Raw genomic sequence first — 27,363 nt, 5'->3', positions numbered from 1 at the left:
CCCGCCCACTCAGCAGGCCCCGCCCCGCCTCGCGCAGTGCATGCCGGGCGGCCGCGGGTGGCGGGCGGCTCGGCGCGGCGATGGCGGGGGGCGGGCCGGGCGCGGGGCGCGGGGGGCGGCGGGGCGCGGCGGGCCTGGCGCTGGCCGTGGCGCTGGCCCTGGCCGTGGCGCTGGGCTGCCTGCTGCTGCGGGGCGCGCTGCTGGGCGCGGCGGCGCTGGGCGCGGCGGGCGCCTGGTGCGCGATGCGGCCCGGCCCGCACGCGCCGCGCCCGCCTGGTAAAATCGTTGCCAACGGCGGCCCGGCCGCCGCCTCGGGCCGGCCCGTGAGAGCCCCGCCGCGCCGCTTCGGTCTCGGCCTCGGGTAAGCGGGGCGGGGCGGGGAGGGGAGGGCGGGAGGCGCGGCGGGGCGGGAGCCCCGCGCCCCGGCGGCGCTGACCGCTCTGTTCCCCGCAGGACCCCGCCGCAGGCCCCGCGCCGCCGGTACCCGCTGCCGCAGGCCCGAAGCGCCGTGCCGCTGGGCCTGTCCGCCGCCCGCTGGGAGGGCGGCTCGCCCCGCAGCGCGCCCTGGGCTCGCCGGGCCGCCCCGCTCCGCAGCCCGGTCACCGTGAAGATCGCCCGGCCGGCCGTCGGCCTGGCCCGCTCCCCAGCGTGAGTAGAGGCGGGGGGGGACCGGGCCCCGCTTCGGCATCACCTCTGCGCCGGGGGAGCTTTGCCTTGGCTGGACTGAACGGGGGGGAAACCAGTTGCCCGGCCCTCGGCCGGTTGTGCTGCCCAGAGCAGTGTCCCGGGGCGAGCATGCTGCTCCCCAGCTCCATCCCTCTCCCGAGTATTGCTGCCTCCTGGGGAGGATCCTGTCCTTCAAACTTCCTGGAGAGGCTGCACTGGAGAGCCCTCTTCCCCCCTTCCCTGGAGGCAACAGGGGCAGCAGGTGGGGGGGGATCTCGCCCTGGGGATCCCAGCTTTCCTAACACCTTGCGTTGCTTTGCTTTCCAGCCTGGAGCAGTTGATCTCACCCATGGCCTCCCCGGCCAACAGCAGCCTGGACCCATGTGCAAAAGAGACTGTGCTAAATGCCATCAGGGAGAGAAGGAAAAGGGCTGTGGAGGAGGAGGAGGAGGAGGACCAGGCTTTTGGGAACGATCAGGAGAGCAAGAGGAGGTAATAAACCAGCGGTCCAGGTTGCCGCCAGTGTTGGGAAGGTCGTAAATGGGGATAGCGCTTCAGTGGTGACAAATGTGTCCCGGAGCGCACCGGGCCCGGTGTGACCAGGAGTCTGGGATGGAAAAACGCCGTGGGAATTGAACCGCAGAGAGGAAGCGCGCCCGATGGGGCTGTGTCAGAAAGTCCTCAGACAGTTCTTTTTGTCCTTGAGATCAAAGGGATGTGGCGTAGGTTTTTGTCTGGGCAAGCTTGTGGGTCAAGCGTGTTCCCCCACATTGCTGGGGTTGGGAGAGGCTGGGATGCGGATCAGGGAAGCCTGGCAGGGCTCCCTGGCAGGGAAGCGACCCCTGTCATCATAGGGGATTGCAGACTGGGGAAAGGTGGGGGGAAATGCCTCTGTCTGCTGTAGGTTCCTCATCTCTATCCTTCAGTCAGCCACAGGCTTCCAGGAGAGACTGGCTCCCCGACTCTTACAACCCCAGGTGGAAGCATCACGCTTTAAAAGATCTGCACGCTTGCTTTGTGCGCTATAGCTAGCAAAAGGAGGTAAAAACACGAGAGTAAACAAGAGAGGCTATCTCCTGTTTTTGTTAGTCAAGGTCAGCAATTTCCAGCTCTGAGCTCGAAGAAATGAGGGTGCAGTGTCTTTGCCAGTGCTCTGGGAAGGACAAGGCGTAGATCCTGAGTGCCAGGGACTGTTGGAGCCTTTCTGACTGCCCGAGCACAGCACGGCCTTGCCCGTTTTCTTTCTCCTCCACTTTTTCATCATTCCACTTGTGTACCTGGAGACCGTTCACCTCTGCCCCTCGTGTGCCACGGCTGCCTGCCTGGGCTTGAGCAGGGCAGCTGAGAGACCGCAGAGAGCAGTTTGGGCAGCGCCTAGGCGTTTTGTCATGCCTGCTGTGCTGGGGCTGCTGCTGGAGGTGGCCCCGAGAGCGCCACAGGGTGAGTGGCTGTTTGCGGGGAGCCACCAGCTGCTGTCCTGCTGCAGCAGGGCATGCTGTCCTCTGCTCTGCTGCTGGCTTTCCCTCTGCCTTTGAGCCTTTGCCTTGGCTTCATAGAATCATAGAATGGTTAGGGTTGGAAGGGACCTTCAAAGGTCATCTAGTCCAACCCCCCTGCAAGGAGCAGGGACATCCCTGACTAGGTCAGGTTGCTCAGAGCCTCGTCCAGCCTGGCCTTGAACGCTTCCAGGGATGGGGCCTCCACCACCTTTCTGGGCAACCTGTTCCAGTGTTCTACAACCCTCATTGTAAAAAATTTTTTCCTAATTTCCAATCTAAATCTACCCCCCTCTATTTTAAAACCATTACCCCTTGTCCTATCGCAACAGGCCCTACTAAACAGCCTCTCCCCATCTTTCTTGTAGGCCCCCTTGAGAAGACCACTATCAGGTCTCCCCGGAGCCTCCTCTTCTGCAGGCTGAACAGCCCCAACTCTCTCAGCCTGTCCTCGTAAGAGAGGTGCTCCAGCCCTTTTATCATCTTTGTGGCCCTCCTCTGGACCTTCTCCAACTGGTCCATGTCCTTCTTGTGTTGGGGGCTCCAGAACTGGACACAGTACTCCAGGTGGGGTCTCACCAGGGCAGAGTAGAGGGGGAGAATCACCTCCATCGACCTGCTGGCCACGCTCCTCTTGATGCAGCCCATGATGCGGTTGGCCTTCTGGGCAACAAGGGCGCATTGCCGGCTCATGTTAAGCTTCTCATCCACCAGCACTCCCAAGTCCTTCTCCTCAGGGCTGCTCTCAATCCATTCCCTGCCCAGCCTGTATTTGTGCCTGGGATTGCCATGACCCAGGTGCAGGACCTTGCACTTGGCCTGGTTGAACTTCATGAGGTTGGCACAGGCCCACCTCTCCAGCCTGTCAAGGTCCCTCTGGATGGCATCCCTCCCTTCCAGCGTGTCGACAGCACCACACAACTTGGTGTCATCGGCGAACTTGCTGAGGGTGCACTCTATCCCACTGTCCATGTCGCCAACAAAGATGTTGAACAGGGCCGGGCCCAGCACGGACCCCTGAGGGACGCCACTCGTGACCGGTCTCCACCTGGACATCGAGCCGTTGACCACCACTCTCTGAGTGCGGCCATCCAGCCAACTCCTTATCCACCGAGTGGTCCGTCCATCAAACCCATGCCTCTCCAGTTCAGAGAGAAGGATGTCATGGGGGACAGTGTCAAAAGCTTTGCACAAGTCCAGGTAGATGATGTCAGTTGCTCGTCCCTTGTCCACCGATGCTGTCACCCCGTCATAGAAGGCCACCCAATTGCTCAGGCACGATCTGCCCTTGGTGAAGCCATGTTGGCTGTCACCAACCACCTCCTTGCTCTCCATGTGCCTTAGCATGGCTTCCAGGAGAATCTGCTCCACGACCTTGCCAGGCACAGAGGTGAGGCTGACCGGCCTGTAGTTACCTGGGTCTTCCTTATTCCCCTTTTTAAAAATTGGGGTTATGTTCCCCCTCTTCCAGTCATTGGGGACCTCACCAGACCGCCACGACTTCTCAAATATGATGGCCAGTGGCTTGGCAACTTCATCCGCCAGTTCCCTCAGGACCCGCGGATGGATCTCATCAGGTCCCATGGACTTGTGCACCTTCAGGTTCCTCAGATGATCCCGAACCTGCTCTTCGAGTACAATGGGCAGTTCTTCATTCTCGCAGTCCCTGCTTGCACCTTCTACAGCTTGGGCGGTGGGACAGGAACTCTTGTCGGTGAAGACTGAGGCAAAAAAGTCATTGAGAACCTCAGCCTTCTCCATGTCCTGGGTAACGAGGACACCAGTTCCCTTCTGGAGGGGGCCTACATTTTCCCTGGACTTTCTTTTGTTCCCTACGTACCTATAAAAGCTCTTCCTGTTACATTTTATATCCCTGGCCAGATTCAGTTCTGCTTGGTGAGCCTGAGCCTCACAAGAGCTGAGCAGGACGGTAACAGGATGGGTACACAGACGAGATCGGCTTGGTTTTTTTCTTTATTCTGCTTTTTAACGTGTTGATACCCAGCTCTGCCGTGAGAGCCAGTTTTGAAGGCATTAAAGCCTGGCAGGCACGAAGAATGCTTGTAGGCAGAAAATCCCATGACCTTTGAGGACAGAAAGGAGCTTGCATCAGCTGGAGAGTGCAGGATCGCCTGTGCGATGGGGTCAGCATGCTTGAGCTGGAGCGAAGTGCTTGGGCTGAGTGACACAGCTGATCATACTCCTCCAGCTCTGCTTCGCGACAGAGTTTGCTTTAAGACCTTCAGACTTTAGATCTTCTACAAGTCATTGTGGGAAGGGGGATTCAATTTCTGACTCAAACAGTCGAGGGCACTGGCTAGGAAGAGGTATATCTGAGTTTTGGAGCTCAAGTCCTTTCCAGAAACGAACTCTGAAATGCTTTGGCTTAGAATAATGCACTTGAGCAAAGATTTTGTTATATCAAACCTATGCTGCGCAGCAGGCAGCTGGTGGAGGAGGTGACTCGGGGTGAGAGTCACTGAGGACAGGACCAGGTGGGGAGAAAATCAGAAGCAGGATGTGGATGGGGAAAACTTCTGTCCTTGGGTACTGGGAGACAAGAAAAATCAAAGTTTGTGCTTTCTCAGCACTGGGCCTGCCTGTAAGGGGTCTTCTCCTGAGGCTGGAAGGGCAGCCCTGGTCTCTGCTGCCTCCACACCACCACAGACTTCTGCCCTCTCTCCCGCAGGCGCCACGATAGCAGTGGAAGTGGGCAGTCAGCGTTTGAGCCTCTGGTAGCCAACGGTGCCCCCGCCTCTCTCATACCCAAGTAAGTGCCTGTCGGGCCAAAAGTAACTGCTGTGTGCTGGGAGGGGGGTCCCAAAGCCTGGCGGCTCTGGAAAAGGTGCCTGGCTTTTGCTGGCGGAGCTCAGCTTCAGGGGAGAGCAAGGGAGGCTGCGGCCATGCCTTGGGGCTGTCACCCTGAGCACAGGCCAGTGGCTATAAGGGCTGTGCCGCTGCTGCGGCTTCTTTCCAAGCCCTGCACTGTGATAAAGAGCAGGGTTGCTTTTCCTCCACCCGCCCTGCATTTAAAGGACCTGGGGGCAGAGTGGTGGGGAGCTCATAAAATCTTCTTTAACTTCCTCCAGGCCTGGCTCTCTGAAGAGGGGCCTTGTCTCTCAGTGCCCCGATGACTGCGCAAACAAGAGGTCACGCACCTCTTCCATGAGCTCCCTCAACAATACGTACACTGGCGGGATCCCCAGCTCCATCCGCAATGCCATCGCCAGCTCCTACAGCTCCAGCCGGGGCCTCGCGCAGGTAGGAAAGGCCTTGTCGACAGCAGTGCCAGAACTCAGCGTGGTGCAGGGTGGCTGGAGCCTCCTCTGGAATCGCTCTGTGTAACTTGAACCCTGGGCTTGTGAGAAGAGAGCAGTGTCACTGGGTGCCTGGCAGCGAGCTTCGCGAGGAGTCTCTGGTGCAGCTCAGTTGGGCAGTCTCGTCCCCTCGTGGGTTGGGCAGGCAGCTGGGCCGGCAGCAATGTTACTTGTGCTTCGGTGCACGCTGCCGGGGAATCCCCAGGCTGAGCTGTCCTGCTGCAGCGCTTGTTTTACATCGAAGCAAGAAGGTGGCTACTTTCCCCTCTCTACTCACCCTTGGCCACTCTGCTAGGGTGACTAGATAGAATCACAGAAGGGTTTGGGTTGGAAGGGACCTTTATAGGCCATCCAGTCCAACTCCCCTGCAGGGAGCAGGGACATCTCCAACACAGTGAGGTTGCTTGGATCCAGGTGAAAAGGAAAAAAAAAAAATCACTTTGCTGCACTGCCATCTTTTCAGCTGGAGTCAGCAAGTGTGGGAGCCTTGTGTTCCCGCTTTGAGCCAGGCCCTCTCAGCAGCTGCTGAGCTGTAACAGAACACTGCTGACATCCTGGGTCAGGCTTGCAGGTGTGGTGGTGGAACATAGCCGTGGCTAGTGGAGCTCTGCGGTCTGTGTGGGGAGAGGTTTCCTCCAGGATATATTGGTAGGGAAGGTTTCCCCTGGCTGGAGTGAGTCTAAAGTCCTTGAAGTGAGATCTGTCTGCTCTGAGAGGCAGCCCGCTCCTGCCAGGGCGGCCCCGCACACGCGAGTGTCTGAGGCAGCCGGGCAGCCTCTGCCTGCGCCGCGTGAAGGCGAGAGCCGGCATCTGGCCAGCAGCGTCCTCCCTCCTCATCCTCTGGGCCAGGCTGTAACAAGCCTGGAGGCTGCTTGCTCCCAGAGCAGATTCAGTTCGAGGTGGCCAGACTTTGCGCTCCGCTGAACATAGAGGGAAGTTAAGCGGTGAAGAAGCAAGAGAGACTCTGGGCTCGTTAGCCGTGGCCCTGGGAGATGGTGTTTAACCTGCGGACAAGGAGGATGGGAGGCTGTGCTCCCTGCCAGTCCCCATACTGAGTTACTGCCCGTCTCTTTCTGCCTTCCAGCTCTGGAAGAGAAGTGGTGTAAGCGTGTCCCCTCTGTCCAGCCCAGCATCCTCCCGCTCCCAGACACCAGAGTGGCCTCTCAAGAAAGCCAGGTAACCAGCCGCTCGCCTGGCGAGTGCCCGCACGTCAGTGCCAGCCGGGAAGAGACCAGTCGCCTTCCCAGCTGTCCCAGTGCCAAAGTCCCACTCTCCACCAGGGCCGGAACAGTCCAAGCCCCTTTCCGAGACGTGCTCCTGGGTCACCCACCAGTGTGGAAATCCCTTTGTGTCGGTTTGCCTCCCCGCTGCCTTGTTACACCGCGGTCCCAGCACCAGCACTGAGCTGCACCACCCTTGCGCTGCTCCTGGCCCGGGTTAGAATTTTAAGGGCACAGATTGCTGCAGAGGTGGTGATGCCTTGTGACGTTGGTGTGGCCTGGGTTGCTCAAGCACCGAAACATTGGGAAGAGACAGGCCCTGATTTTTACCATCTCCTCAAATTCAATTCACGGGAGCTACAGTAGGGTTGTATTTTAGCACCTGCCTTGGAGCGTAGGCCCTTGTTCTCCTCTCTGCCGGCTCAGAGAAGGACCTGAGCTTATGTCAGAACTAAAACTGACACAGGTGCCCACCCTGATGACAGAGTGGGTCCAAGCCAGGGACCTGTGAGGGGCAGCAGCTCCTGTCCGGGATCCCCAGCTGCCGCCCTTCGGCTGACTGATCCTGCGGAGGGTGGGCAGGCTCGGCGGCCCGGCCGAGTTGGGGTCTAGCGGGGGGGAGCACCTCCTCTGCCTCGAGCCATTTTCAGGCTGGTGTGATGAGGGCAAGGCTGTCGTCCTGAGGTTTTTTGTTTGGCAGAGGCAAAGAAACACACCAGGGATGCTGGTGGGAGTCCTCAGCATGTTTGGTCTTGTCCTGCTCCCTGGGGATGAGGCCAAGGCTGGGGTTGACCCTAACTGTCTCTCTCCCACTTGCCCAGGGAAGAGGAGTTGCATCGCTCCAACACTTCCACTCCGGTGAAATCGGACAAGGAGCTGCAGACAGAGAAAGGTGAGTGTAGGAGGGCCCTGGCTCTGGGCCGGGCTTGGATGGGCCACCGGTGCGAGCGAGCAGCGGGACAGAAGGTAGCTGAGGTCTGCGGGTGGGATTGGCGTGAGGTGTCACCTGGAAACTAGGAGCATGCTGGTCCCGAGGCAGTGACACTGCTGCTGCCCTCAGCCGCTGCCCTAAAGGGTCTTTCAGGTGATAAGCAAGCGGTGCTGACAGTGTCTGCGTGCTCGCAGATGCGTGGGAGCTGGCCTGCAAGGGGGAGCACCAGCCTCCAGGCCAGCACGGGTCCAGGTGCCAGCCCTGGGGCAAGATCTGCTGTGGTACATGTAGTACCCTGATGAAATTCCAGGCTGAGTTTATTCCAACGCTTCCTCAGCTAAAATGGAGAAAATATTCTTTGTGCCTGTCACAGATGGGTGCCTGGGTCCCATGGCACAGCACTAGGTGTGGCCCATGGTTTGTGGTTCGGGTAGGCAGCATGCAAGGATCATCCGTGGAGGTGGGAGCCCCAGCAGGCTCTTGTAACAGACCTGCCTGGGATGTGCTGTGGCTAGCTGCTCTTCCAGGGCATCGCAGCCTTGTCCTCGGCTCAAAGCCGTGACCCTGGCTCTGCCCTCTGAGATGGGTCGTCCAGAGAAGAGTCTGAAGGGACAACCCTGTTGGTACAAGCCAAACGCCTCTTCTGCCCGGAGCTGGTCCTGACTTGTCTCCTTCTGTAGTGGTGGAGACTCCGGTGCGGAAGAAGCGAAATTCCCTGAGCCCACCGTCCGTGTCGGGGAGCAGCGGGAAGCGCAAGCGGAAGATCCGGTTGCTGTCGTCTCGACGGGGGGACCAGCTAGCGCTGGTACGTCGCTGTCTCGCAGCCCCTTGTGCCCTCCTCTGGCGATAGAATGTGCTCACTGCAATTTCTGCAGGGCTGGGGGGAGACTGACCTGCCTGCCCTCAGGAAGGAGGCCCCGTCCTTGGCCGAGTGGGAAGTGACGCTATCCCCAGCCCCAGTGTCTGGTGGGCTGTGCGTGATTGTGCTGCCTGCTGCCGGACCAGGTAATGGCCTGGGGAAGGCCTGCCGTGCCCTCAGCGCCAAGCCGGGGGCCAAAATGAATGGGGATCGGAGCTCCGCGGTAGCGTGCTGTGCCAGAACCACCTGCTTCCACGGGTCTTGCGACGGCTGGCCTTCACCACATGTTCAGAGAGGCTCTACCGGCTTCCCTGAGAAGGAGCTAAGCTGCTGCTCTCTCTTGGCAGCCCCCACCACCTCAGCTGGGCTACTCCATCACATCAGAGGACCTGGATGCGGAGAAGAAGGCGGCGTTGCAGTGGTTCAACAAAGTCTTGGAGGATAAGGCTGGTAAGGGCAGGCTGGGAACATGGCGGCGGCAAGGAGTGGAGACTCAGGGCTGGGGCTGGCCGGGCAGGGGGATGTCGGTGTAGCGCAGACTGAGGAAGCTCCTGAGCAAGTCCGGCCTGGTCCTAGGGTCTGGGGATGCTCTTAGTGCCTTCAGGCTCAGGAGAGCTCATGCTCCAGAGTCCCCAGGGTGATGGGGGAGGTTCTGCAGGGCCAGAGCTGTGGGATGTTTGTGCAGTTTCCCTACCCGCTAAGCTCTGCTAAGGGGTAAAACCTACAGTGAGTTGCGTGTCCTGATTTCTTGCTCCTTCCCAGTAGATGCGATCCCCAGCACCACTGCAGAGACTACGCCCGTGTCCAAGCCGCCGGCGTTCTCCGTGACCTCCCCAGGGCCTGCGCCTGCCTTGACAGCTCCTGCCCCAGCCAGCACCAACTCGCTCCTGGACAGCCTGAAGAAGATGCAGAGCAGCCAGGCTGCGCCCCTGCCAGCAGGTAAGGAGGAGGGGAGTCAGCAGAGCAGGCCTGTGAGAGAGGAAGGCAGACACAGCGGGAGCTCTGCGTGGCCTCACTCCTGTGAGGCCAGGCTGAGAGAGCTGGGGCTGTTCAGCCTGGAGAAGGGGAGGCTCCGGGGAGACCTGAGAGCGGCCTCCCAGTGCCTGAAGGGGGCTGGTGGGAAAGGTGGGGAGAGACTCTTCAGTAGGGCCTGGTGTGACAGGACGAGGGGTCATGGTTTTAAAATAGAAGGACGTAGATTCAGACTGGACATAAGGAAATTTTTTTTTCACACTGAGGGTGGTAGAACACTGTCCCAGGTTGCCCAGAGAGGTGGTGGATGCCCCATCCCTGGAAACATTCAAGACCAGGTTGGCCGGGGCTGTGAGCAACCTGATCTGGTTGGAGATGTCCCTGGTGCTTGCAGGGGGGTTGGACTGGGTGGGCTTTAATGGTCCCTTCCCACCCAAACCGTTCTGTTCTAAAACTCCCTGTTCAAATGCTCCGCTGGCAGCAGAGCTGGCAGGCAGGTCTTGAGGGGGGCAAGCATGGTGATACTGATCCGGTGCTCCTGTTGGGAGCTGCGGTAGCGTGGAGGACTGGGTCTGTCTGGTACAGGTGGGTGCTGCTCCAGGAGCCTTGGCAGCAGCAGAGTGCCTGCCTGGCAGGGCTGTTTGTCTGTAGGTGAGCCTCTGTGCCTAAATACGCTCTCTTCCCCTTTCCAGACTCCACTGGAGCTGTGGTAGCATCCCAGCCTCCTCCATCAGCCGCACAGCCACCCGCTCCTGTTGCATCGCTCGAGTCGAGTTCTCTGCCTGCCACCTCTGCTGACACCAAGCCTGTGCCGGTGCTGAGCACGCCTGCCCCTGCTGCCCCCTCTGCCTTGGGGACGCAGAGCCCCGGCAGCCTGGCACCTCCTGTGTTTGCAGAGCTGGGCCAGACACCCAGCCAGCCTCCGTCCTTCCCGAAGCCAAGCATCCATTTCGGGGTGCTGAACACCCCTCCTACCAGCCAGCCAGCGACAACCACAGCCGCTGCTGTGCCTGCCACGACCGCTGCCGTGCCCGCCACGACCCCTGTCTTCAAACCCATCTTTGGCGCTTTGCCGAAAAGCGAGAGCACGGCACCCTGTACAGCTGTTGTCTCTGTCTCGGTCAGCGTGCCTGCTGTGAGCTCAGGCCCTTCCTCGACGTCTTCCACCACCAGCACCATGTTCAAGCCTATCTTCGGCAGTGTCACCGCAGCTTCGTCTCCAGCGAAGGTCTCTCCTTTTGCCTTCAAACCAGCATCACAGCCAGCCTCGGCCACAGATCTGCCAGCAGCTTCCACGACTACCCTGGCTGGATTCACAGGTCTCCCTAACGTCATCTTCACCACTGCAGCTACGACTGCCGCCACGCAGAGTTCCTCCACAGATGCCACCATTGAACCCGTCTTCAGCTTCGGGCTCAACCCACCTGCTTCCACCGGCCCCACCGCCAGCCTGACCGTCACCACTGCCACGTCCACCAGCACGTCGCAGCCCTTCCTGTTCAGCGGCCCCACCAGCTCAGCTCCCAGCACAGAAACGAGCTTTGCTACCCCGGGGCCTGTGTTCCAGTTTGGAAAGCCCCCCCCAGCCACAGTCACTGCCACCACCACCAGTGTCCCAGGAGACCCTGCCTTTGGCCAAGCACCTTCAAACTCTACGGCTCCTACCACCACTGTGGGTTTTAGCATATTTGGGGGCACCACGCTGACGTCTTCTACCCCAGCCACCACAAGTCAAGGGACGTTGATGTTTGGCTCCTCTGCTTCAGCTTTTGGCAGTTCCTTCAGCACAAGCACAAAGCCGCCACCGCCGTACCCCAGCACGGCGAGTCAGCCTGCCTTCAGCACCGGTGCGGCAGAGGGCCAGCCGGCTGCCAGCAAGCCCGCTGCCGGCCCCATCAGCTTTGGCCCCCCGTTCAGTTTTGGAGCCCCTGCGGCCCAGTCCGCAGCTCAGCCAGCGTTTGGCAGTGGTGCTCAGCCAGCCTTTGGCACAACCAGCGCCCAGGGCTCCTTTGGCACCAGCAGCACGCAGGCAGTGTTCGGGACCACCACGTCGGTCTTCTCTTTTGGGACAGCCACCTCCACCACTGCCAGCTTCGGTTCCACCACGCAGACGACGAGCAGCAGCACCGGCACAGCTGTCTTCGGCACCGCCCCTTCTCCTTTCACCTTTGGGGCGGCGGCCCAGCCGAGCCCCTCCACCAGCGCCTTCGGGATCAGCACGCCCGCCCTCAGCAGCGGCTCTCCCGCCATGGCGTTCAGCTTCGGGGCTGGGCAGAGCGGGGCAACCCCAGCGGCAACACCGTTCGGCTCTTCCCTGCCGCAGAGCGCGCTGGGTGCGCAGAGTCAGAGCACGCCCTTCGCCTTCACCGTGCCCAGTACGCCCGACAATAAGCCTGTGTTTGGAGGTGAGCCGGGGTGGGCCGGCCTTCTTGAGGGGTGGAGGGCAGGGCTACATTTAGGCAGCGCCTTTCCTGCCGGGCCTTGCTGAGCACCCTGGATGGGCTGGCGCTTGTGCTGCGCAGAGCCTCACCAGCCAAAGGGAAGGCGCTTCCGTCACTCGCTGTCTGGGTCCGCAGCCCTCGGTGGTGGAGGGGATTCCTTACATCCTGTAGTCTGCTACTCCTTGGCCCCTCTGAACACGCCAGCTCCCTGGCTCCTCACGCGTGCTGAGCCCAGCCAGGTGCCCTGCAGAAGCCAAGGTCTTGCCAGTGCGTAAAAGCAATCTGGAGCTTCCTGGCGGGTAGAAACACTGCCAGCAGTTGCAATCACCTCTTGCTCGCTCTGTGAGGTTTTCCCTACTGCTTTGCACCCTGGGCCGTCCCACTGCCTGCGGAGTTGAAACCCACGTGCTGAGCAAACTACTTGATCTAGAAAGACAGAGGCCTTTGTTCCTCGCTGGCCTGCAAATCCTCCTGTGCTGCGCTGCTGGCAGGAGAGCCCAGGGATTACGATGAGAGAGCGACTTCTTGCATTCAAAGGGTTTTGGGTGAAGGGGCTGCTCCCTGGGGACTGCGGTGCTTCAGCTGCCGGAGGGAGATCTGTGCTTCCTGCAGGCACTGCCGGGCTGTTCCTCCTTTTGCCGACCCCGGCTCACAGTGGCGTGTTGCTTTCCAGGAACTCTTGCGCCCACCTTTGGGCAAAGCACGCCTGTCCCGGGAGCAGTGGGGAGTGGAAGCAGTAGCCTTTCCTTTGGGACACCCAGCACTCCTGCTTCAGGCTTCGGAGGAGTCGGCGCTTCCTTTGGTAAGGAAGGAGTCAGTGCTTCGGTCTCGGGGAGCTGCAGGGTCACGTTGTCTCCTCGGGATGGGGACGGCAGAAGGGTCAGGCTGTGCTCCGGGAGCAGCTTGGGTGGTACCTGCTGGGCTCTGGGGGAGGCAAAACCATCCATTCCCCCCGGGATGGGGATTATGCTGCCCTCGTGCCAGCTGTGGGTGAGGCTGCGGAGACCTGAGCAATCTTTCTGCTTCCAGGTTCGTCCACGCCCACTTTTTCCATCGGGGCAGGATCCAAGACAGGCGCTCGCCAGCGGCTGCAGGCACGCAGACAGCACACCCGCAAAAAGTAACCTCCAGCGCTGCTGGGCCCCCGCTGCCGGCCTGCGCGAGGAGCCCCTGCGCCAGCACGCGCAGGGGGGGCTCTGGTCTAGGGTGCTCCCCGTGCTGGGACCGGAGATGATGCCAGACAGAGACCATGCTGCGCGGCAGTGACCAGGGTGGGACAGGATAAACCAAACTCTTCTTACTTGAACAGTTCCACAGCCAGGGCTGGATGAACCTCTGTACATATCCGCAGCGTTTCCTCCCTCGCTTTCTTTTGCCATGTTTCATAACGTGTAAATTTTTCCCCATTTGCTTTTTCTAGCTGTCCTCGTGCCCTCCTCCCCAGCCCCTTGCCAGTCAGCCCGCTGCCCCGCAGCGTGGCGGCCGGCAGAGCCACGCATTCCCACTCGGAGCTTGGCCGGAGACGTGCTGCGCGCCTGCCGGCTGCGGTTCCAGGCTGCTGAGGGACGCCGTCTTCACCAGGTCCCGACATCTTTCCCGGTTGTTTCATCCCGTGGCCTGGTGAACACGCTCCCTCTGGAGGGCTCTGCTTCCTTGCCGTCCCTGCGGAACAGGAGCCGGGGCTGGTGCCAGCCTGGTGTGGGCGGCTTGGTGACCAGCTCGGCTTCTGCAGCCGGGTGACGACCCCCTCGCTGTGACTTATTGCCCGTCAGCGCTCCAGCCAAGGATGCGCTGTAGCCCCGGCACCTCGGCTGGAGGCGCGGGGTGGGGATGGGGGTCCCTGCACCCCCTCCCGGCCACCGAGCACCCCCCTCGCTGCTCCCTGCTGGGCTGCGGGCACCCCCACCCTGCTCGTGTCAAACCCCCTGTTCTGCTTTATTCGTGCTCCCGTTTCGACGCGCTCATTGAATCGAGTTTGGAGGAAGAACTGAACCGTGTGCGTGGCGGCATGTTGGTTATGCCGGATTTGCTGTTTGGAGTTTCTTTTTTCGGGGGGCGCCCGTCCCGTTTGCAGGGGACGCGCCCTGGCTAATTGGATGTTGACAGTAGCATCACCGCGTGGCTGCTCGCACTAGGGGAGTCGTCCCTTCGTCGCGGTGACTGAAAGGCAGGCAGCCGGGGTGGGGGGCTGGGCCCTGCTCGTGGGGGCTCCGGCCCCGGCAGTCTCTCCCATCCCTCCCCCTCTCTCCTGGTGCCCTTCCCCGCCTCGGGGTGCTCTGGAGCCGTTACCAGAAGTCCAGAGTGGATGGGTTTCCCTCTCCCCTTCCCCAAATCCAAATTGTTTTTCGTTTTTAGCTCATCCCCATCCTTTGGGGTTTTACCAGCTCCTAGGAGCGACGGTGCTGCCTTCCCTGTTCCCATCCAGCCAGGAGCGGGGCCCTTCCCCTTCCTGGGAGCTGCCGTGGGGGGAGAGACTGCGGAGCCGGGGGGTCCGAGAGCTGCCCCCCCGCCCAGCCCCAGGCGAGGGACGGGCACCTCTGCCCGCAGGCTCCCACCCCTTCCAGGAGTGCTCTGCTGCCAGGTTTTTTACTCTCCGAGCCGTGTGAGTGTGTGTGTCTGCCGAGGTCTAAATTAAAAAAAAAAAAAAAAAAAGAAGAAAAAAATTACAAATATTTAAACGTTTTTTAAGAAAGTAAAAATTTATTTTTATATTTAAGCTAAATTGCCTTTGAATTCCTTCAAGCTTGGTTCAGTGAGGTTGCCTGACCCCGCCGCGCTGTTGGTAGTGTTGAGCTGTGCCGTCGCAGCCCGGGGAGGAGCCGGCCCGTGCCCCGGCTCTGCCCGCGGGAGCCAGCTGTGCCAGGGAAAGGCAGCTGCAGCCCGTGGGCTCTGCCACTGCGCGCTCCTCCCGGCCTGGAACAACATCTCCTTCATTTTAAAATGTGATGTATGTGGATGTGACTAAACTTTTTTTTTTTTTTTTTTTTAATTCTTTCTCCGAGGATGAGGAGCAGGAGCTCTTGCGTGTTACGGTGACAAGCGGTTTTCTTGTCTGCCAGGAACAAGGCGTCTCTCCCAGCAGGCGGAAGGAGGGCAGGTGACAGGGCTGTGTGCAGCGCAGAGGGGATGCGGCCGCTCAGCGAGCGGGGCAGAGACCTGCTGCCGGTGCTGGCGGGGGTTTGCAGCCTTCCCTGCCAGCAGGCTGGGCGCAGGGCGGGCTGCGTGCCCGGGCAAACGCATCCTTGGGGTTTAGAAAGCGAGTGCCAGGTGCTCCCCCGGTGCTCCCGCACCCTGGGCAGAGTGCTGAGCGCCGAGAGCCCCACTCCCCAGCCCTTGCGGGGGTGGTGGCACAGGGCAGGACAGCGGCTGCGGGGCTGAGGCAGCTGGGGCTGGGCCAGGCGGGCTGCAGCGAGACCTGGCTGGCAGAGGGAGATGGGCTGAGCAGGGTCCCAGGCGAGGGCACCCTGCGAGGCAGTGGCTGTTGGTGCTGCCCCACGCGGGTCCCAGCCCTCGGAGGAGCCGGGCTGCATCCCTTCCCCGCCGCACAGACCCTGCCCGGAGAGACCCTTGTGCCTGCGCTGCCGTCCGGGCTGGGGGAGGCTGGGTTTTAACTCAAACTGAAGACTTGGATCATTCCCAGTGTGGCTGATGAGGATTTTAGTGTGAATGTGCTAATTTTTTTTTTTTCTTGCTTCTTCTGTCCCTGGTTTAAAATAAAAAGACTCTGTTGACATCGGCCTTGCTTGTGTTTGAGACGCGGGGCTGAGCAGGGCCAGGCATTGCTGGTGCAGTACAGGGCGCTGCTTTCCAACACCCTCTGCCCTGTGCGCCCCTGCTCTCAGGCAGCTGTGTGGACAGGATTGTTGTTGTTTTTTATTATTATTATTATTTCACTTTGCCTCCACTGTGAAGAGTGGCAGTTTCAGGATGAGACCACACAAACATGCTGGAAAAGGAGAAGCAACATACGGGAGAGGGAGAAGCTTTAATGTGTTGCATCCCCACAAAGGCTTTGCTGAAACCCCGCAGAGGTGGGGGTAAGGATGGTTTTGGGAGGTGGGGAACATGGTGAGATAACGCCCATAACCCAGCTGGAGCACTCCAGCCCTGCAGGTGCAGAAATGGGGGCTGAGCTGAACGCTGGTGCCGTTCATAGCCTTCCCACGGCTTTGAGGGGAAGCTGCCGGGGGCTGGCTGCGAGGGCCAGCCCTGGGGAGCAGTTCCCCCGCTGGGGCCCAGGCCGTTGCAGGATTCCACCACGGCTGCAGCTGCCACACAGCTTTGCTGGCGTTCAGCAGTGCTGCTGTTGTCCAGGCAGCAGCAGCTGCAGAGCGTTCCCTGCCAGCCCCAGCTGGGCCCTGGGCAGTCCTAAAAATGTTATTTCACTCCTTCACCCGCTGCTTTTTCCTCTTCCTCTTTTTGGGAGCTGCTCCTGGCTCTGTTCCCTCTCCGTGCTGGGGGTTCTCCTCAGCCGCCGCGGGCAGGGAGCTGCGGACAGAGCCAACAGCCTGAGCCACACACCCAAACGCCGCTCACCAGTGCCACGGCTCCTGCCCTCTCCTCCTGCACCCGCCGCAGCCAGACCCCTCCATCTTCCTCCTCCTCACACCAGGAAGGGCACACCCCCTCCCGCTGGATGCCCTGGCAGCCCTGAGCCCAGCCGTGGTCGCCCCCAGGACTGCAAAGGCCCCCCAGGCCCTGCTCTCACCTGAGGGCAGCAGCCCCTTCTCCGCACCGCTCCAGGACGGCCACGAAGAAGCCGTGGGTGAGCGTCTCTGCAGGAGAGGCGCGGAGGCAGCTCTCCGCCCCGGGGAAGGTGGCCAGTCCTCGGCACGGCCAGGAAGGGAAGGCGTTCACCAGCCTGCAGCGAGGGACCAGGGTCAGCACCGCAGCCCACAGCACCCAGCGCTGCGCCCCCCCCCCCCCGCCACGCCCAACACACCCGAAGGCCGAGCCCCACTCCTGCAGCACGGCCTGCACCACGTCCTCGTTCTCCTCCCGGTACAGCGAGCAGGTGGAGTAGACCAGGCGCTGGAGAGCCGGGAAGCTCAGGGCATGGCTCAAGACCTTGCGCTGGAAGCCAGCCAGCGCCTGCAGCCGCTCAGCGCTGGAGCCAGCCTCCTCCTTTGGCACCCGGTTCACCATCCCTGCGGGGACAGCAGCCGTGGCCCAGGGCTCCACGTGCCCAGAGCACAGCTCCGGGAGGGGTGGCCGGAGCCCCCCCACGTTACCTGAGCCGCTGCAGGACGGGTCGAGGAGGATATGGGTCACCTTGCTGTACTTGGGGTCTCCGGGATCCACGGTCAGGAAGTCCTGCTGGGCCAGCTGGAAGCCAGTGACCCCAGCCCGCATCAGCATGGTGTTCATGGTGGCCAGCCGCTTGGTGTCCATGTCAAAGGCAAAGATCTGGCTGAAGGCAAGAGCCAGGCACCCAGGAGAGCCATGAATGCTCTCGCTCGGCCCCAGGAACCGCGCTGTGGCAGCCCCGAATGCTGGCCCTCTGCTGGGCAGGCGCAGCTCGGGAGCTGCTCCCCCAGGCCGGAGCACCAAGCAGGGCCCGGTGCCGGGCAGAGCGCGGGCTCAGGGGCTGGGAAGCGAATCCCTGCGTGATTTCACAGCCCCTCAGGCCCTCCCAACGGCCCAGCGCTAGCAGAGCTCCTGGTCCACCTCAGGAGAAGCGGGCAGCAGCCTGAATTGGCGGGGCAGGGCTGCAGCCCTTCCTGTCACCTCCTCCTTGTGCTCTCTGCAGGCTCAGGGGCACCAGGGCCACCTGCAACCCCTTTCCCTGACCCCAGCACCCAAACCTGCCCTCACCCTTTGTTCTTCAGGATGGCAGCCAGGTGGCTGGTCTTGTTCCCCGGGGCAGCGCAGGCGTCGATGACGTGGGAGCCGGCAGCAGGGCTGAGGAGGAAGGCAGGGAGGCAGCTGGCCTGCAAGAGGGCGAAGCCTCGTGAGAGCTGCAGGCAGCAAGGGCCCCGGCCCCTCCTCGGGGCACAGCTGGTGCTGCGGGGGCACAGCAGCCACAGCAACACAGGTCCAAGTCCACCACCACCACTGGAAGCCTCTGCCCGGCCCACAGCCCCCTGCCAGCTGCTGGTCCCCAGCTCCCTGCAAGGCATTTTTACAGTCCAGTTCAGAGCAATTCATCCTGTACCCACCGGTTATGGAAGCAAAGCCACAGAGCAGCTCCACAGCTGCATTCACAATTCACACTTTGACTGTGAGTGCTGCACAAAGCTGCGCCAAGCCCAGCCCTCGGCACGTAGGAAGGAGCTGACCCTCACCCGTGCCAGTGGTTTTCCCGCCCCTGCAGCCTTCCGCTCCCCAGCTCCCCCACCTTGTCCTGCAGAATTATGTGTCCTGAAGCGTACAGCAGGTTCTCGTGGAAGTCTGTCTGCGGAGGGAAAACCAGCAGCTCCGGGAGATGCAGATCCAACAAGAATTTCTTCCCAGAGAGAGCCTTCAGTTCCTCCACGCTGCCCACACAACAAGGGGAGAAGAAACACAGTCCTGCTTCACTGTGCCCAAAGCCAGAGCCCTCCAGAGCCCAGGCTGAGAACCCCTTTGTCTCACACCTCCTCCCCCCTTCAGCGCCAGGCAGCACCCAGAGAGACAGAAAGTAAGAGGGGGAAGTGACAGAGACCCCAACTTGCCCACCGCGAGTACCAAGATCAACATCCACAGGACCTCATCCCAAGGCCCTCCCACTCGCTGATGTCCTAGAGAAGGTGGGATGGCGGAAAGAATGCTCACCTGGCTGCCTTGCCCAGGTAGGAGTAGCCCTGGCGCTTGAAGAAGTCAATCACATCATCCACACAAGTTTTCAGGGTGTTGACTCGGACGTAGCGCGGTACCTGGGAGCCTGGGGGAGCCGGTCGGGTCAGACACAACCCATCACTGCCGCCAGCGCGGCAAGACCGCCCGGCCCCGAGCCCCTCTCACCTCCGGGGCTGGCTGCCGGCGCCGGGGCCAGGAGGTCCTCGTTGCGGCTCACCTTCTGCTGCACCTTCAGGCGGGCCAGCTCGGCCTCCAGCCGCGCCCGGTGCCGCCGGGCCAGCGCCTTCCAGCGGCCCCCGCACTTCAGGCCCTTCCCGAAGAGCAGGTCGTACACCAGCACCTGCGGGGACCGGGTGAGCCCAGCCCAGCACCGCCGCCCCGGGCCCCCCGGCGAGGGGCTGCCCCCGGGCCGCCCTTACCTTCGCCAGCTGCGGGGGCAGCTTCTTCTCGGCCTGCAGCAGCGCGGCGCCGGCCAGCAGCTTCTCCAGCACCGGCGAGTAGCGGAGGGTCTCGGACACCAGGGCGTACAGCTGCCGGATGTGCTGTGGGGGGGTCAGGGGCCGCCCGGGGACGGAGCCCGAGCCAGCCGCCGACCCCCTGGGCCTCCCAGCCTGCCCCCCGGGGCCTAATCCTGCCCCGAGCCTAAACCCCCTGAGCCCGGCCGCCCTCGGGCCCGGCCCCCTCCGCACGGGCCTACCCTCCCCGACGGGCCTAAGCCCCCCGCCCCGACGGGCCTACTCCCCCCTCGGGCCGCCCCCCTTCCCCGCCCCGGCCCCGCGCCCCCGCACCGGGAAGCGGCTGTTGTACACCAGGCTCTTGATGCCGCCACGGCCGCGCTCCAGCCCCTCCAGGACGGCGGCGGCCGCGCTGTACAGCGCCATGTCCCGCGTGCCCGCGGCTCCCGGCGCTGAGGCCTCCCGGCCGGCAGGGGGCGGGCGGGGCCCCGTGGCTCCGCCGCTGCGCGGGGCCGGGCCGCGGTCACGCGGTGTGGAGGCCGTAGCGGGCGCGGGGCCGCGCTGGAGGCGTCGCCGTTGCTCAGGCCGGGGGGGAGCGGGGGGGAGCGGGCGAGAGCGCCTCCCGGCCCGGGCAGGACGCGGCTCCCGGGAAGCTCAGCGCGGGCCCTGGGGCCGGGGGTACCGCGGTCAGCCCGGGTGACGCCAGCGGCCCAGCCGCCCTGACGCACCCTGAAACCCGCGCAGCGTCGTCTGTGCGACCGGTAACTGCAGCGACAGCGGCGCCAGGAGCGGCAGCGTGCGGCGAGAGCGCTGCGGAAGCACCGCTGGCTCGCAAAGCTTGGCCGCCGTTAGCAATGGGCGGCAGCGACCGGCCGGTCGTGTGGTACCCGAATGACTGAGGGGCGTAAGGGCCTCGTGTAAAACCGCATTCGGGTGCCCTGCTTTGGCCGAGCCGCCTCGAGGGCAGGGTGTTTTCCCTGGAAGTGGCCTGGTTTGTGTCCCAGCCTCTCCTCCTGCAGGGCCCAGCTGCAGCGTCCCAGGCCGGCCGGCTCTGTGCGGGTCCCCGTGCCAGCTCCCACCCCTCTGTAGCTGGCAGAGGCGCTGCCCCGGCCCGGCCAGCGTCCTCCTGCTGCGGGCGGACTGCTGCTGCCTAGCAAACACCTCTCTGCAGCTGCTTCTTTTGTTCCCATTTTCCCCTCCCAGCAGCCCCTTGTGCCTCTGCAGAGCACTGTGGCTGCCCACTCAGCTCCAGCTGCTGTCGGTTCCTCAGAAACAGTGCCAGGGTCAGCCAGCAACCAGCTCCCCTAACACAAACTATTTATTTAGAAGAAAGCCACACCAACAAAGACCCCACATGCTCCCTGCTCAGGCTTTTCAGGCAGGCACTCCTTTCCCCTGGGAGATCCTCGCAGGCGAGCTTTCGGGTCAGCCTGCCAGGCTGGGGATGGGGATTTAGAGGTCAGGGCTGACATTCTGTGCTCTTAGAGGAGCGGGGAAGGAGCACCCCTGTGCTGCTGAAGCCTGCTCTGCGGTACCACAGCTTCCATCTCAGGACATCCCTGCATGCAGCCCAACTGTCCTCTGCTGCGGGCCCTCGGGACTCAGCCACAGCACTCCCCAGCCACAGCCTCATCCCGCTGGCCAGGCTACAGCTTTGTGGGTTCCTCTGGGGCAGAACGGCTGTACGGCACCCAGGGGTGCTGGCTCGCGGCAGGCGCAGGCAGGATAATGGGAGGGGAGTAGGGCCCTCGCTCCGGCCAGCACAGGTCCACGATGGGGTAGAGCTGGCCCTGGAACTCCGCCTGGAAGGTGTAGATGGGGCTGAGCTCGTCGGGGTTGTCAGCATTGTAGAAGGTCAGCTCGCCCTTTTCGTAGTGCAGGTAGATGCCGATGCGCTGGGGCCGGGTGGTCAGCGGCAGCACGGCGCGCGGGGTGCTGAAGGCCTCGTAGACCTTCCCTTCCTTCAGGCCGATGAGCCACACGCCATTCTCCGGAGACTTGCTGAGCTTCCCTTTGCGGCTGACTGTGCCCTTGATGATGCCTACGCGCCAGTGGTTCCTGGTGCCCACAATCACCTCCCAGTAGTGCTGGCCACAGGAGAAGCCCTTGCTGGTAAGGATGCAGTTGCTGGAGTTGAAACGCTTGGGGTTGCTGTCCCGGCGCTGGTAGAGCCCACACTGCACCACCGTGTCGCCCTTGAAGAGCTCCAGGAGGGGATGCGCTGTCACCGGGTCCAGCTTCAGCGTCTCTGGAGCTGGAAGGAAAGCAGGCAGGCTCCAGGCACACCAGCAGGCAGGGGTCCAGCTCCAGACAATGCCGGGGGCTGGCACAGCCAGACACGCTGGCACTGCTGAACTTTAAGCAGCGGGAGCGTTACGCCAGAGCAGGCTGCTACTGGCACGAGACACGGGCAGCTGCTGCTCCCAGAGCTCTCCTAGGTTGAGGAGCGCACAAGCAGAGAGCAAGACAGAGGCCAGGCAGCGTGGCGCTGGCTGGGCAGCCTGTCCCATGTGCCAGGCAGCCGGGGCACCCGGCGTGCTGCCAGCGGGGCAGGTCAGTACCTGGCAGGACGCGGCGGTGCAGGCGCTTCCACACAGTCATCTTGATGTCGTCTTGGTGGAAACATGGCTTAAAGGACACGGGGCTAAAGATGCCATCGCCGGGGTGCAGGCTGGGGAGCTCTGACCTGGAAAGACACGGGCAGCTGTGACGCAGGTGATGGGCATGGTGCGTGACCTCTGCTCACCTGGCTGCCACGTGTGATGGAGCCACTGGTGTCTCGCCAGCTGCTCTTGCCCTCTTCTGGGGCTGAGTGCATGGCTCTGTCCGTGGCTATCCATCGCAACAGCAGCGTCCATGCGAGGCTGCCCCAGCAGTGCCGAGACGCCCGCAGGCCTGGGACCTCTGGCCCTGGTGCGGAGGCACTGCCGTCCCCATCACTGCTGTTTGCTGCTGGGTCCCACCACTCACCTGAACTGGGAGGAGCTGTATTTCTGGAAAACACAAGAGAAAGAGAGAGTCGGTGGTGGGAGACTCACAGAATGGCAGCTCCTCTGCATGGTCACAGCTGCACAGGTCCGTGCCCTGGGCCGGACAGGCCAGGGCTCTCCTCTCCTGAGAGAGCTAAGGGCATTGCCTCTCGTGGAGGGCAGGTTTCTCCCATCAGGGGAAGCCCTGGCTGGACATCTCGCTTCTCGTGGTGACCCAGCTATGCTTGGTGAGGGTTCCCACTGCCCAGGGCAGGGCTCAGGGCTATGAGCAGCAAGCTGAGGGCTGGAGAGCCTGGCTGACCGTCGCTGCCTTCACTAGCGAGGGTGCTCACCCGGATGAAATCAAGCTGGCTTTCATTGCTGAGTGCCTCCAGAGAGCTCTGCATCTCCTTAAGCCTCTGCAGGGCATCTGATGTCTGTTTGACCTGGGACTCAATGGAGGTGATGAGCTGGGCTGCCTTCCCCTCAATGCTCTCCAGGAAGGTGGCCTTCTCCTCATCGATGTACCTGTGCAGCTCCTGGAACTCCTTCCGGATCACCCACTTGAAGACATCCGCCTCGTTCTGCCGGGAGACAGCAAATGGCTGCGCAGGGCTGCCTTCCTCCATCCCCTTCACCCACTTTTTGGTTTTGGAGATGCCACCAGCAATGTCAACATGTCCCACCAAGCCGCCCTCCACTGGCTTTCCAAATAAAGAGCAGCTCTTCACAGCAGGCTAGGGGTTGTTTCATCCGGCTGGCCTCAGCAGCTCACCACCACGGCACCCCTGCCTTACACCTTCTTGTCCCCAAGATTTCAGTTTTCTGGTGTCCCAAGCAGCTTCATCAGAGCCTTGAAAAGAGCTCTTGGATCCCTCTGCTCCTCCGGAACAGCCTGTGTCCTGGGCTAAGGGGGAGCAGAGCACAGCTGCACTTTCGTTTGGGTTGAACCCTTCTGAGGGCTCTGGGAAGCTCTGGCCTCAGAAGGGACGCCAGGAGGTCCCCTGGAGATGTCTACTGCATGGCAAACTGACACACACCTAAACCAGGCATAAACCCACGGGAAACCAATGGCGTTGCTCTTTTGGGAAGCCTGCTTCGAGCGGGGTCCTTTCCACCTCCCCCCCTCCAAGGACATTCAGTCAAACCAGCTTTGAGTGGTGCTCCTGCCAGGGCACTTGGTGAGGGTTACATCACCCCTTCCGAAAACAAGGCTGTGCCACCAGAGAGGCCTACGTCACCCTTCCCAAAAACAGGTCTATGTTTAACCCCTGAGTTTGATGGAGAACGTGAACCTCAGGGAACAGGGTAGAGGATGAGCCCTGTCTGCTGTCCCAGGAGGGGAAAGAGAAGGAGAGGAGTAGAGAGGTTGCTCCAGGGTCTGCGTGGGACACAGAGGACTCTGGGACACATGGCACTCACTGCGATGCGGCTTTTGTTGTTGATGAGCTTGCTGAAGTGTTCATCCAGGTTCCTCTTGTACTGGTGGACATCAGTCAGCAGCACAGACAGCTCCTCCTGGAAAGACAGCACCTTTGTAGGAGGTGACCTGTGACAGCCTTCTTGATCGCAGGCAGTGCTTGTCAGCCCCGCAAGGAGCACGTGGCCCTGAGAAGCCACATTCTCCTGAGCTTTCTCTAAGGTTTCTAAGGCCCTGCATGTCCTGCTGACCTTTACTCTCTTGATCTAGAGGACTTGGAGTTGCCAGAGGCAGGAGAGCACTCAGACCATGGCCCCGATCTGGACACTGCTGACCAAGTACTCTTGCCAGGAGCACTGTGTCTCCACTCCCACTCCCAGCCCTCTGTATCTCACACCCCGTGGTGGCTCTGCACCGGGCGAGCGAGTGGCAAGTTGGCGGCGAGCAGCCACAAGCCAGCGCCACGCCGGCGGCACCCTCCCAGTGCCAGTGCTGAGAGCCTGGCCGGGGCAGGAGTGTTTCTGGTTCCTCCTGCTCTTATCTCCCCGGTGCCAGGAGCAGAGCGGCTGGGTGGCTCCGTGCTTTTCCATTCCTGGGGCTTTCATGTGATGCTGGGCAGGGGACGCCAGCTGTTTACTCTGCTTGGCTGGGGCTCCTGTTTCCCTGCCTCCCTGCTCTCCTGTGGCACCTCGCCTCAGCCCTTATCTCCAGACTCTTTTCGATGGTATTTGGAAACAGCCTTGAAAGGCCCCGCCAAGACTCCTCGAGCCCCTCCACTGTGGTTCAGCCACCAAAACCCTGAGCCCTCTCAGCCAGGCATGTGCTTAGCCTGAGAAATGGCTGCCCCCCCAACCCGAGGACCCTGCCCCACATCTAGCTGTGCCGTGGGACCGTGGTCCCCACACTGGTATCATTTCCAGCCTGTCCCTTGAAGGACAGGGGACATTTGGCCCTTAACCCCCATCCCAGGAGCCTCAGCTGGCCAACCTTCATCCGGCAGTACGCTGTAGAGATGGGGGTGATCTTGTGCTGGCGATGGTTGCCGATGGTGCCGCACAGCCCGCAGATCACCTCTTGGTCAGCCTCGCAGAAGAGGCTGAGGGGGTTGTGGTGGGTCGAGCAGGACTCCGGGGTGGGTTCTGCCTCACCCCGGCTCTGCAGCGCCTCGATGACGCGGGCCAGCGTGACGTTGGGTGGCGAGGCGCTGCAGTCCACGGTTTGGCGGCACACAGGGCACAGGAACTGGCTGTCCAGCCCTCCGGAGAGTGACACCACGCAGGACTTGCAGTATGAATGCCCACACTGCAGCATCAGGGGCTCCTTGAAGACCTCCAAGCAGATGGGACAGAGGAGCTGGTCCTCCAGCTCGTCGATGCTCATCCTCCGAGCCATCCTGCCACCTTCCCACACTGACCTGGCAAGGGAAACACGCGTGGGAGATCAGTCCTGTTCCAAGAGCAAGAGAAGCAGAGATGAGTGATGATGGAGCTCAGCACCTGGGGAAGGCGAAACAGAGAAACTCCTCCACCTCCCACCCTGGCAGCAGCACAGGCAGTTGCAAACTCATCGTTAGGCTCCACACAAAGCCTGAGATGCTTGTTTTAACCTGCAGTGGGTTTGGGCTCTGGAGACGTGAGACCACAGCCGGCCGTGCCTGCTGGATCTCCTAAGGTGTCAGAAGTCACCACCGAGCTGCTCCCACCTGGGCCTTTGCCTGGCAGGGGTGTGAGGCTGCAGCCCATCTTGGGGTGACCTGCCTGTGTGGCAGGGCTGGGGACAGAGCCGAGAGGGATTTTCTGCTGAAAAATTCCAGTACGGACCCTGGCCTGTGTGAATTCCTCCAGATCTCTTTGGGCTGATTGTCTCAGTCCATGGACATCCTCAGATGGCCTGGCATTGGCTCAAATGACGGACTAAGCAGAAGCAGAAGGAAATCATAGAAAGTACATTTATCTAGGAGACAGGGACGAGCACCAGGCAGTAACACCTGTGTGGCTGGATCTGAGCGACAGGAGGGCTGGGATGCTGAGACACAGCATGCAGGGCTGCGACTGCAGCTCACCCCCTTGAAACACAGGGTGGTCTCTGGTCCCCGCAGCGCTCCACACTCCGGGCCAGCACCTCCAAGAGACAGCAGCCCAAATCCCTCCCTCTCCCGCTGGCCCTGGGCTGCACGTGGCCAGCCTGTTTAACAGCTGTAAGGTTCAGGTAGCATTCCCAGCACTGTGGGATGTAACTGCCAAGGTGCTGGGCAAGTCAAAGACACAATCTGAAGTCAAAGAAAATAAACCTGAAGTCAGAGACACAGTAATTTCCCCAGGGAAAGGAGCAGCTGTGTCCTGAGGCTGACTTTTAGGAGCTTGGTGAATCAAGGAAAGGTTGAACGTCAGCCTGTGACCCATCGGACACTGTAGGAGTCCGTATGGGAGAACCAGCTTCAGCTGCTCCCTCTGCTCACACAGAAACACCTCCCGGAGTCGCAAATAACAGCCTCCCGCTCACCACACCACTCACGTGCCCCGCACTGCTTCCTCCTGGCCCCAGCGTGGGCTCCACTCGTCCCACTGCACCGAGTCTGATGGACGTCACTCAGCTGCTCCCTATCAAGCTGAAGATTTCCAGCCCGCCGGAGGGGTGGCCACGGCAGGTGGTGGGACCGGTGGCCAACGGGAAGCCGAGCTGCTACCCTCCCGCAGCCTCAGCCCCGCCGAGGATGTCCCTGCTCACCGGGGAGAGGCCAGGCAGCCTCTTGTCCCCCTCTCCGGCTCAGAGGACAATGACACTCCCCTGCGAAGGGCTGCCCGCTGCCCCGCCGCGCAGGTACAGGCACACACATCATATGACTGCGTGGGCAGGAGCTTTGATAAGAGCTGGTGGTGTTTGCCTCCCGGGGCGGCCCGTCTCCCCAGTGGGGTTTCACTCATCCGTGCTGCCTGGGTCGGCGGAAGCGTTTTCACCAAAACACCTTATTATCAACTAAAGCTCTCTTTTTGGTTTAAACAGGGTGGGTTTTTTTTTTTTGTTGTTTAGTGAAAACTTTCCCTTCTTTTGGAAAAGACCAGAAGGAAACCCGAAGCATTGCCCCAGTGTGGGGCAAGGCACGCGTGTGTTTTTGTCTGACTGTGCCAAAAATGGGTTTCTTGTGTAATCACCCCTGGTTCATGGGTGCATTTAGCTCATGGCCACCCCAGGGGCTTCCCTCTCAGTGTCACCCAGGGGAAGCTGGGGACAGAATCACAGGTTTGGGAAGGGACCATTAAAGCCCATCCGGTCCAACCCCCCTGCCAGGAGCAGGGACATCTCCAACCAGATCAGGTTGCTCACAGCCCCGTCCAACCTGGCCTTGAACGTTTCCAGGGATGGGGCATCCACCGCCTCTCTGGGCAGCCTGGGCCAGTGCCTCGCCCCCCTCTGCAGAAAACATTCCTTCCTTACGCCCACGCTCAATTGGATGAGGTTGAGGATGAGGATGGCTCCTCGGCCGGGAGCCTCGGGCGGCCCTCCGCAGGCGGTGCGGTGGGGGAAGCCCAGGCAGAGGTTACAGGACCAGCCCGCGGCCTTTCCTGCAGCGCTGCGGGAAACAACGCCCGGGACCGGCCGCACGGCGCCGGCCCGGTGTGAGCGGGGGCAGCGGGGGGGGGGGGCGGGTCCGGGACGCGGCGGCGCATGCCCCGCAGAGCGGCGCGCGCTCGGTCCCCCAGAGTGCCGTGCGAAGCCCCATGACGCGTCAGTCGCCCATTGGCCGATTAGCTGCGCGCGGGGAAAGGGCCGTCTCCTCCCCGCCAGGCGCCGGCGCGTGGTTCTGAAGCGGCGCGATGGGACGAAGCGGCTGCTCGGAGC

General features: G+C 61.8%; 3 protein-coding genes across 6 annotated transcripts; 1 reads left to right on the top strand and 2 right to left on the bottom strand.

Moving 5' to 3' along the window:
- Nucleotides 1-80: 80 nt before the first annotated feature.
- POM121 (POM121 transmembrane nucleoporin) lies at nucleotides 81-13,803 on the top strand. 2 transcript variants are annotated; one of them, XM_086763263.1, is made up of 13 exons: nucleotides 81-361; nucleotides 454-648; nucleotides 994-1,158; nucleotides 4,852-4,932; nucleotides 5,252-5,423; nucleotides 6,564-6,655; nucleotides 7,521-7,591; nucleotides 8,311-8,435; nucleotides 8,837-8,939; nucleotides 9,255-9,428; nucleotides 10,154-11,866; nucleotides 12,576-12,704; nucleotides 12,932-13,803. In XM_086763263.1, the coding sequence occupies exons 1-13, from the start codon at nucleotides 81-83 to the stop codon at nucleotides 13,024-13,026; spliced, it is 3,396 nt and encodes a 1,131-aa protein (XP_086619389.1). In that variant the 3' UTR covers nucleotides 13,027-13,803. The 2 variants fall into 2 exon arrangements, with proteins under 2 accessions (XP_086619389.1, XP_086619388.1); XM_086763262.1 differs by having other exon boundaries at nucleotides 9,252-9,428.
- Nucleotides 13,804-15,872: 2,069 nt separating this feature from the next.
- Nucleotides 15,873-19,597, bottom strand: NSUN5 (NOP2/Sun RNA methyltransferase 5). Its single transcript, XM_086763267.1, has 10 exons — nucleotides 19,468-19,597; nucleotides 19,099-19,221; nucleotides 18,845-19,019; nucleotides 18,656-18,764; nucleotides 18,240-18,378; nucleotides 17,717-17,832; nucleotides 17,134-17,312; nucleotides 16,845-17,049; nucleotides 16,611-16,763; nucleotides 15,873-16,390 (listed from the first exon to the last, which is right to left on the bottom strand). Exons 1-10 carry the CDS (start codon nucleotides 19,558-19,560, stop codon nucleotides 16,285-16,287), a joined length of 1,398 nt encoding a protein of 465 aa, XP_086619393.1. The 5' UTR covers nucleotides 19,561-19,597; the 3' UTR covers nucleotides 15,873-16,284.
- An 832-nt stretch (nucleotides 19,598-20,429) lies between these two features.
- On the bottom strand, nucleotides 20,430-26,729 carry TRIM50 (tripartite motif containing 50). 3 transcript variants are annotated; one of them, XM_086763265.1, is made up of 7 exons: nucleotides 26,038-26,728; nucleotides 24,511-24,937; nucleotides 23,526-23,621; nucleotides 22,457-22,687; nucleotides 22,105-22,127; nucleotides 21,696-21,820; nucleotides 20,430-21,388 (listed from the first exon to the last, which is right to left on the bottom strand). In XM_086763265.1, exons 2-7 carry the CDS (start codon nucleotides 24,913-24,915, stop codon nucleotides 20,781-20,783), a joined length of 1,488 nt encoding a protein of 495 aa, XP_086619391.1. In that variant the 5' UTR covers nucleotides 24,916-24,937; nucleotides 26,038-26,728; the 3' UTR covers nucleotides 20,430-20,780. The 3 variants fall into 3 exon arrangements, with proteins under 3 accessions (XP_086619391.1, XP_086619390.1, XP_086619392.1); XM_086763264.1 differs by having other exon boundaries at nucleotides 24,511-24,969; nucleotides 26,038-26,727; XM_086763266.1 differs by lacking the exon at nucleotides 22,457-22,687 and having other exon boundaries at nucleotides 24,511-24,969; nucleotides 26,038-26,729.
- Between the last annotated feature and the right edge of the window lie 634 nt (nucleotides 26,730-27,363).

The sequence above is a fragment of the Chlamydotis macqueenii genome, chromosome 19 (genome assembly GCF_036417535.1).
Source record: "Chlamydotis macqueenii isolate bChlMac1 chromosome 19, bChlMac1.mat, whole genome shotgun sequence".
NCBI lineage: Eukaryota > Metazoa > Chordata > Aves > Otidiformes > Otididae > Chlamydotis > Chlamydotis macqueenii.
Note: the sequence above shows the minus strand (reverse complement) of the source record. Positions and strands in the feature narration are given on the sequence as shown.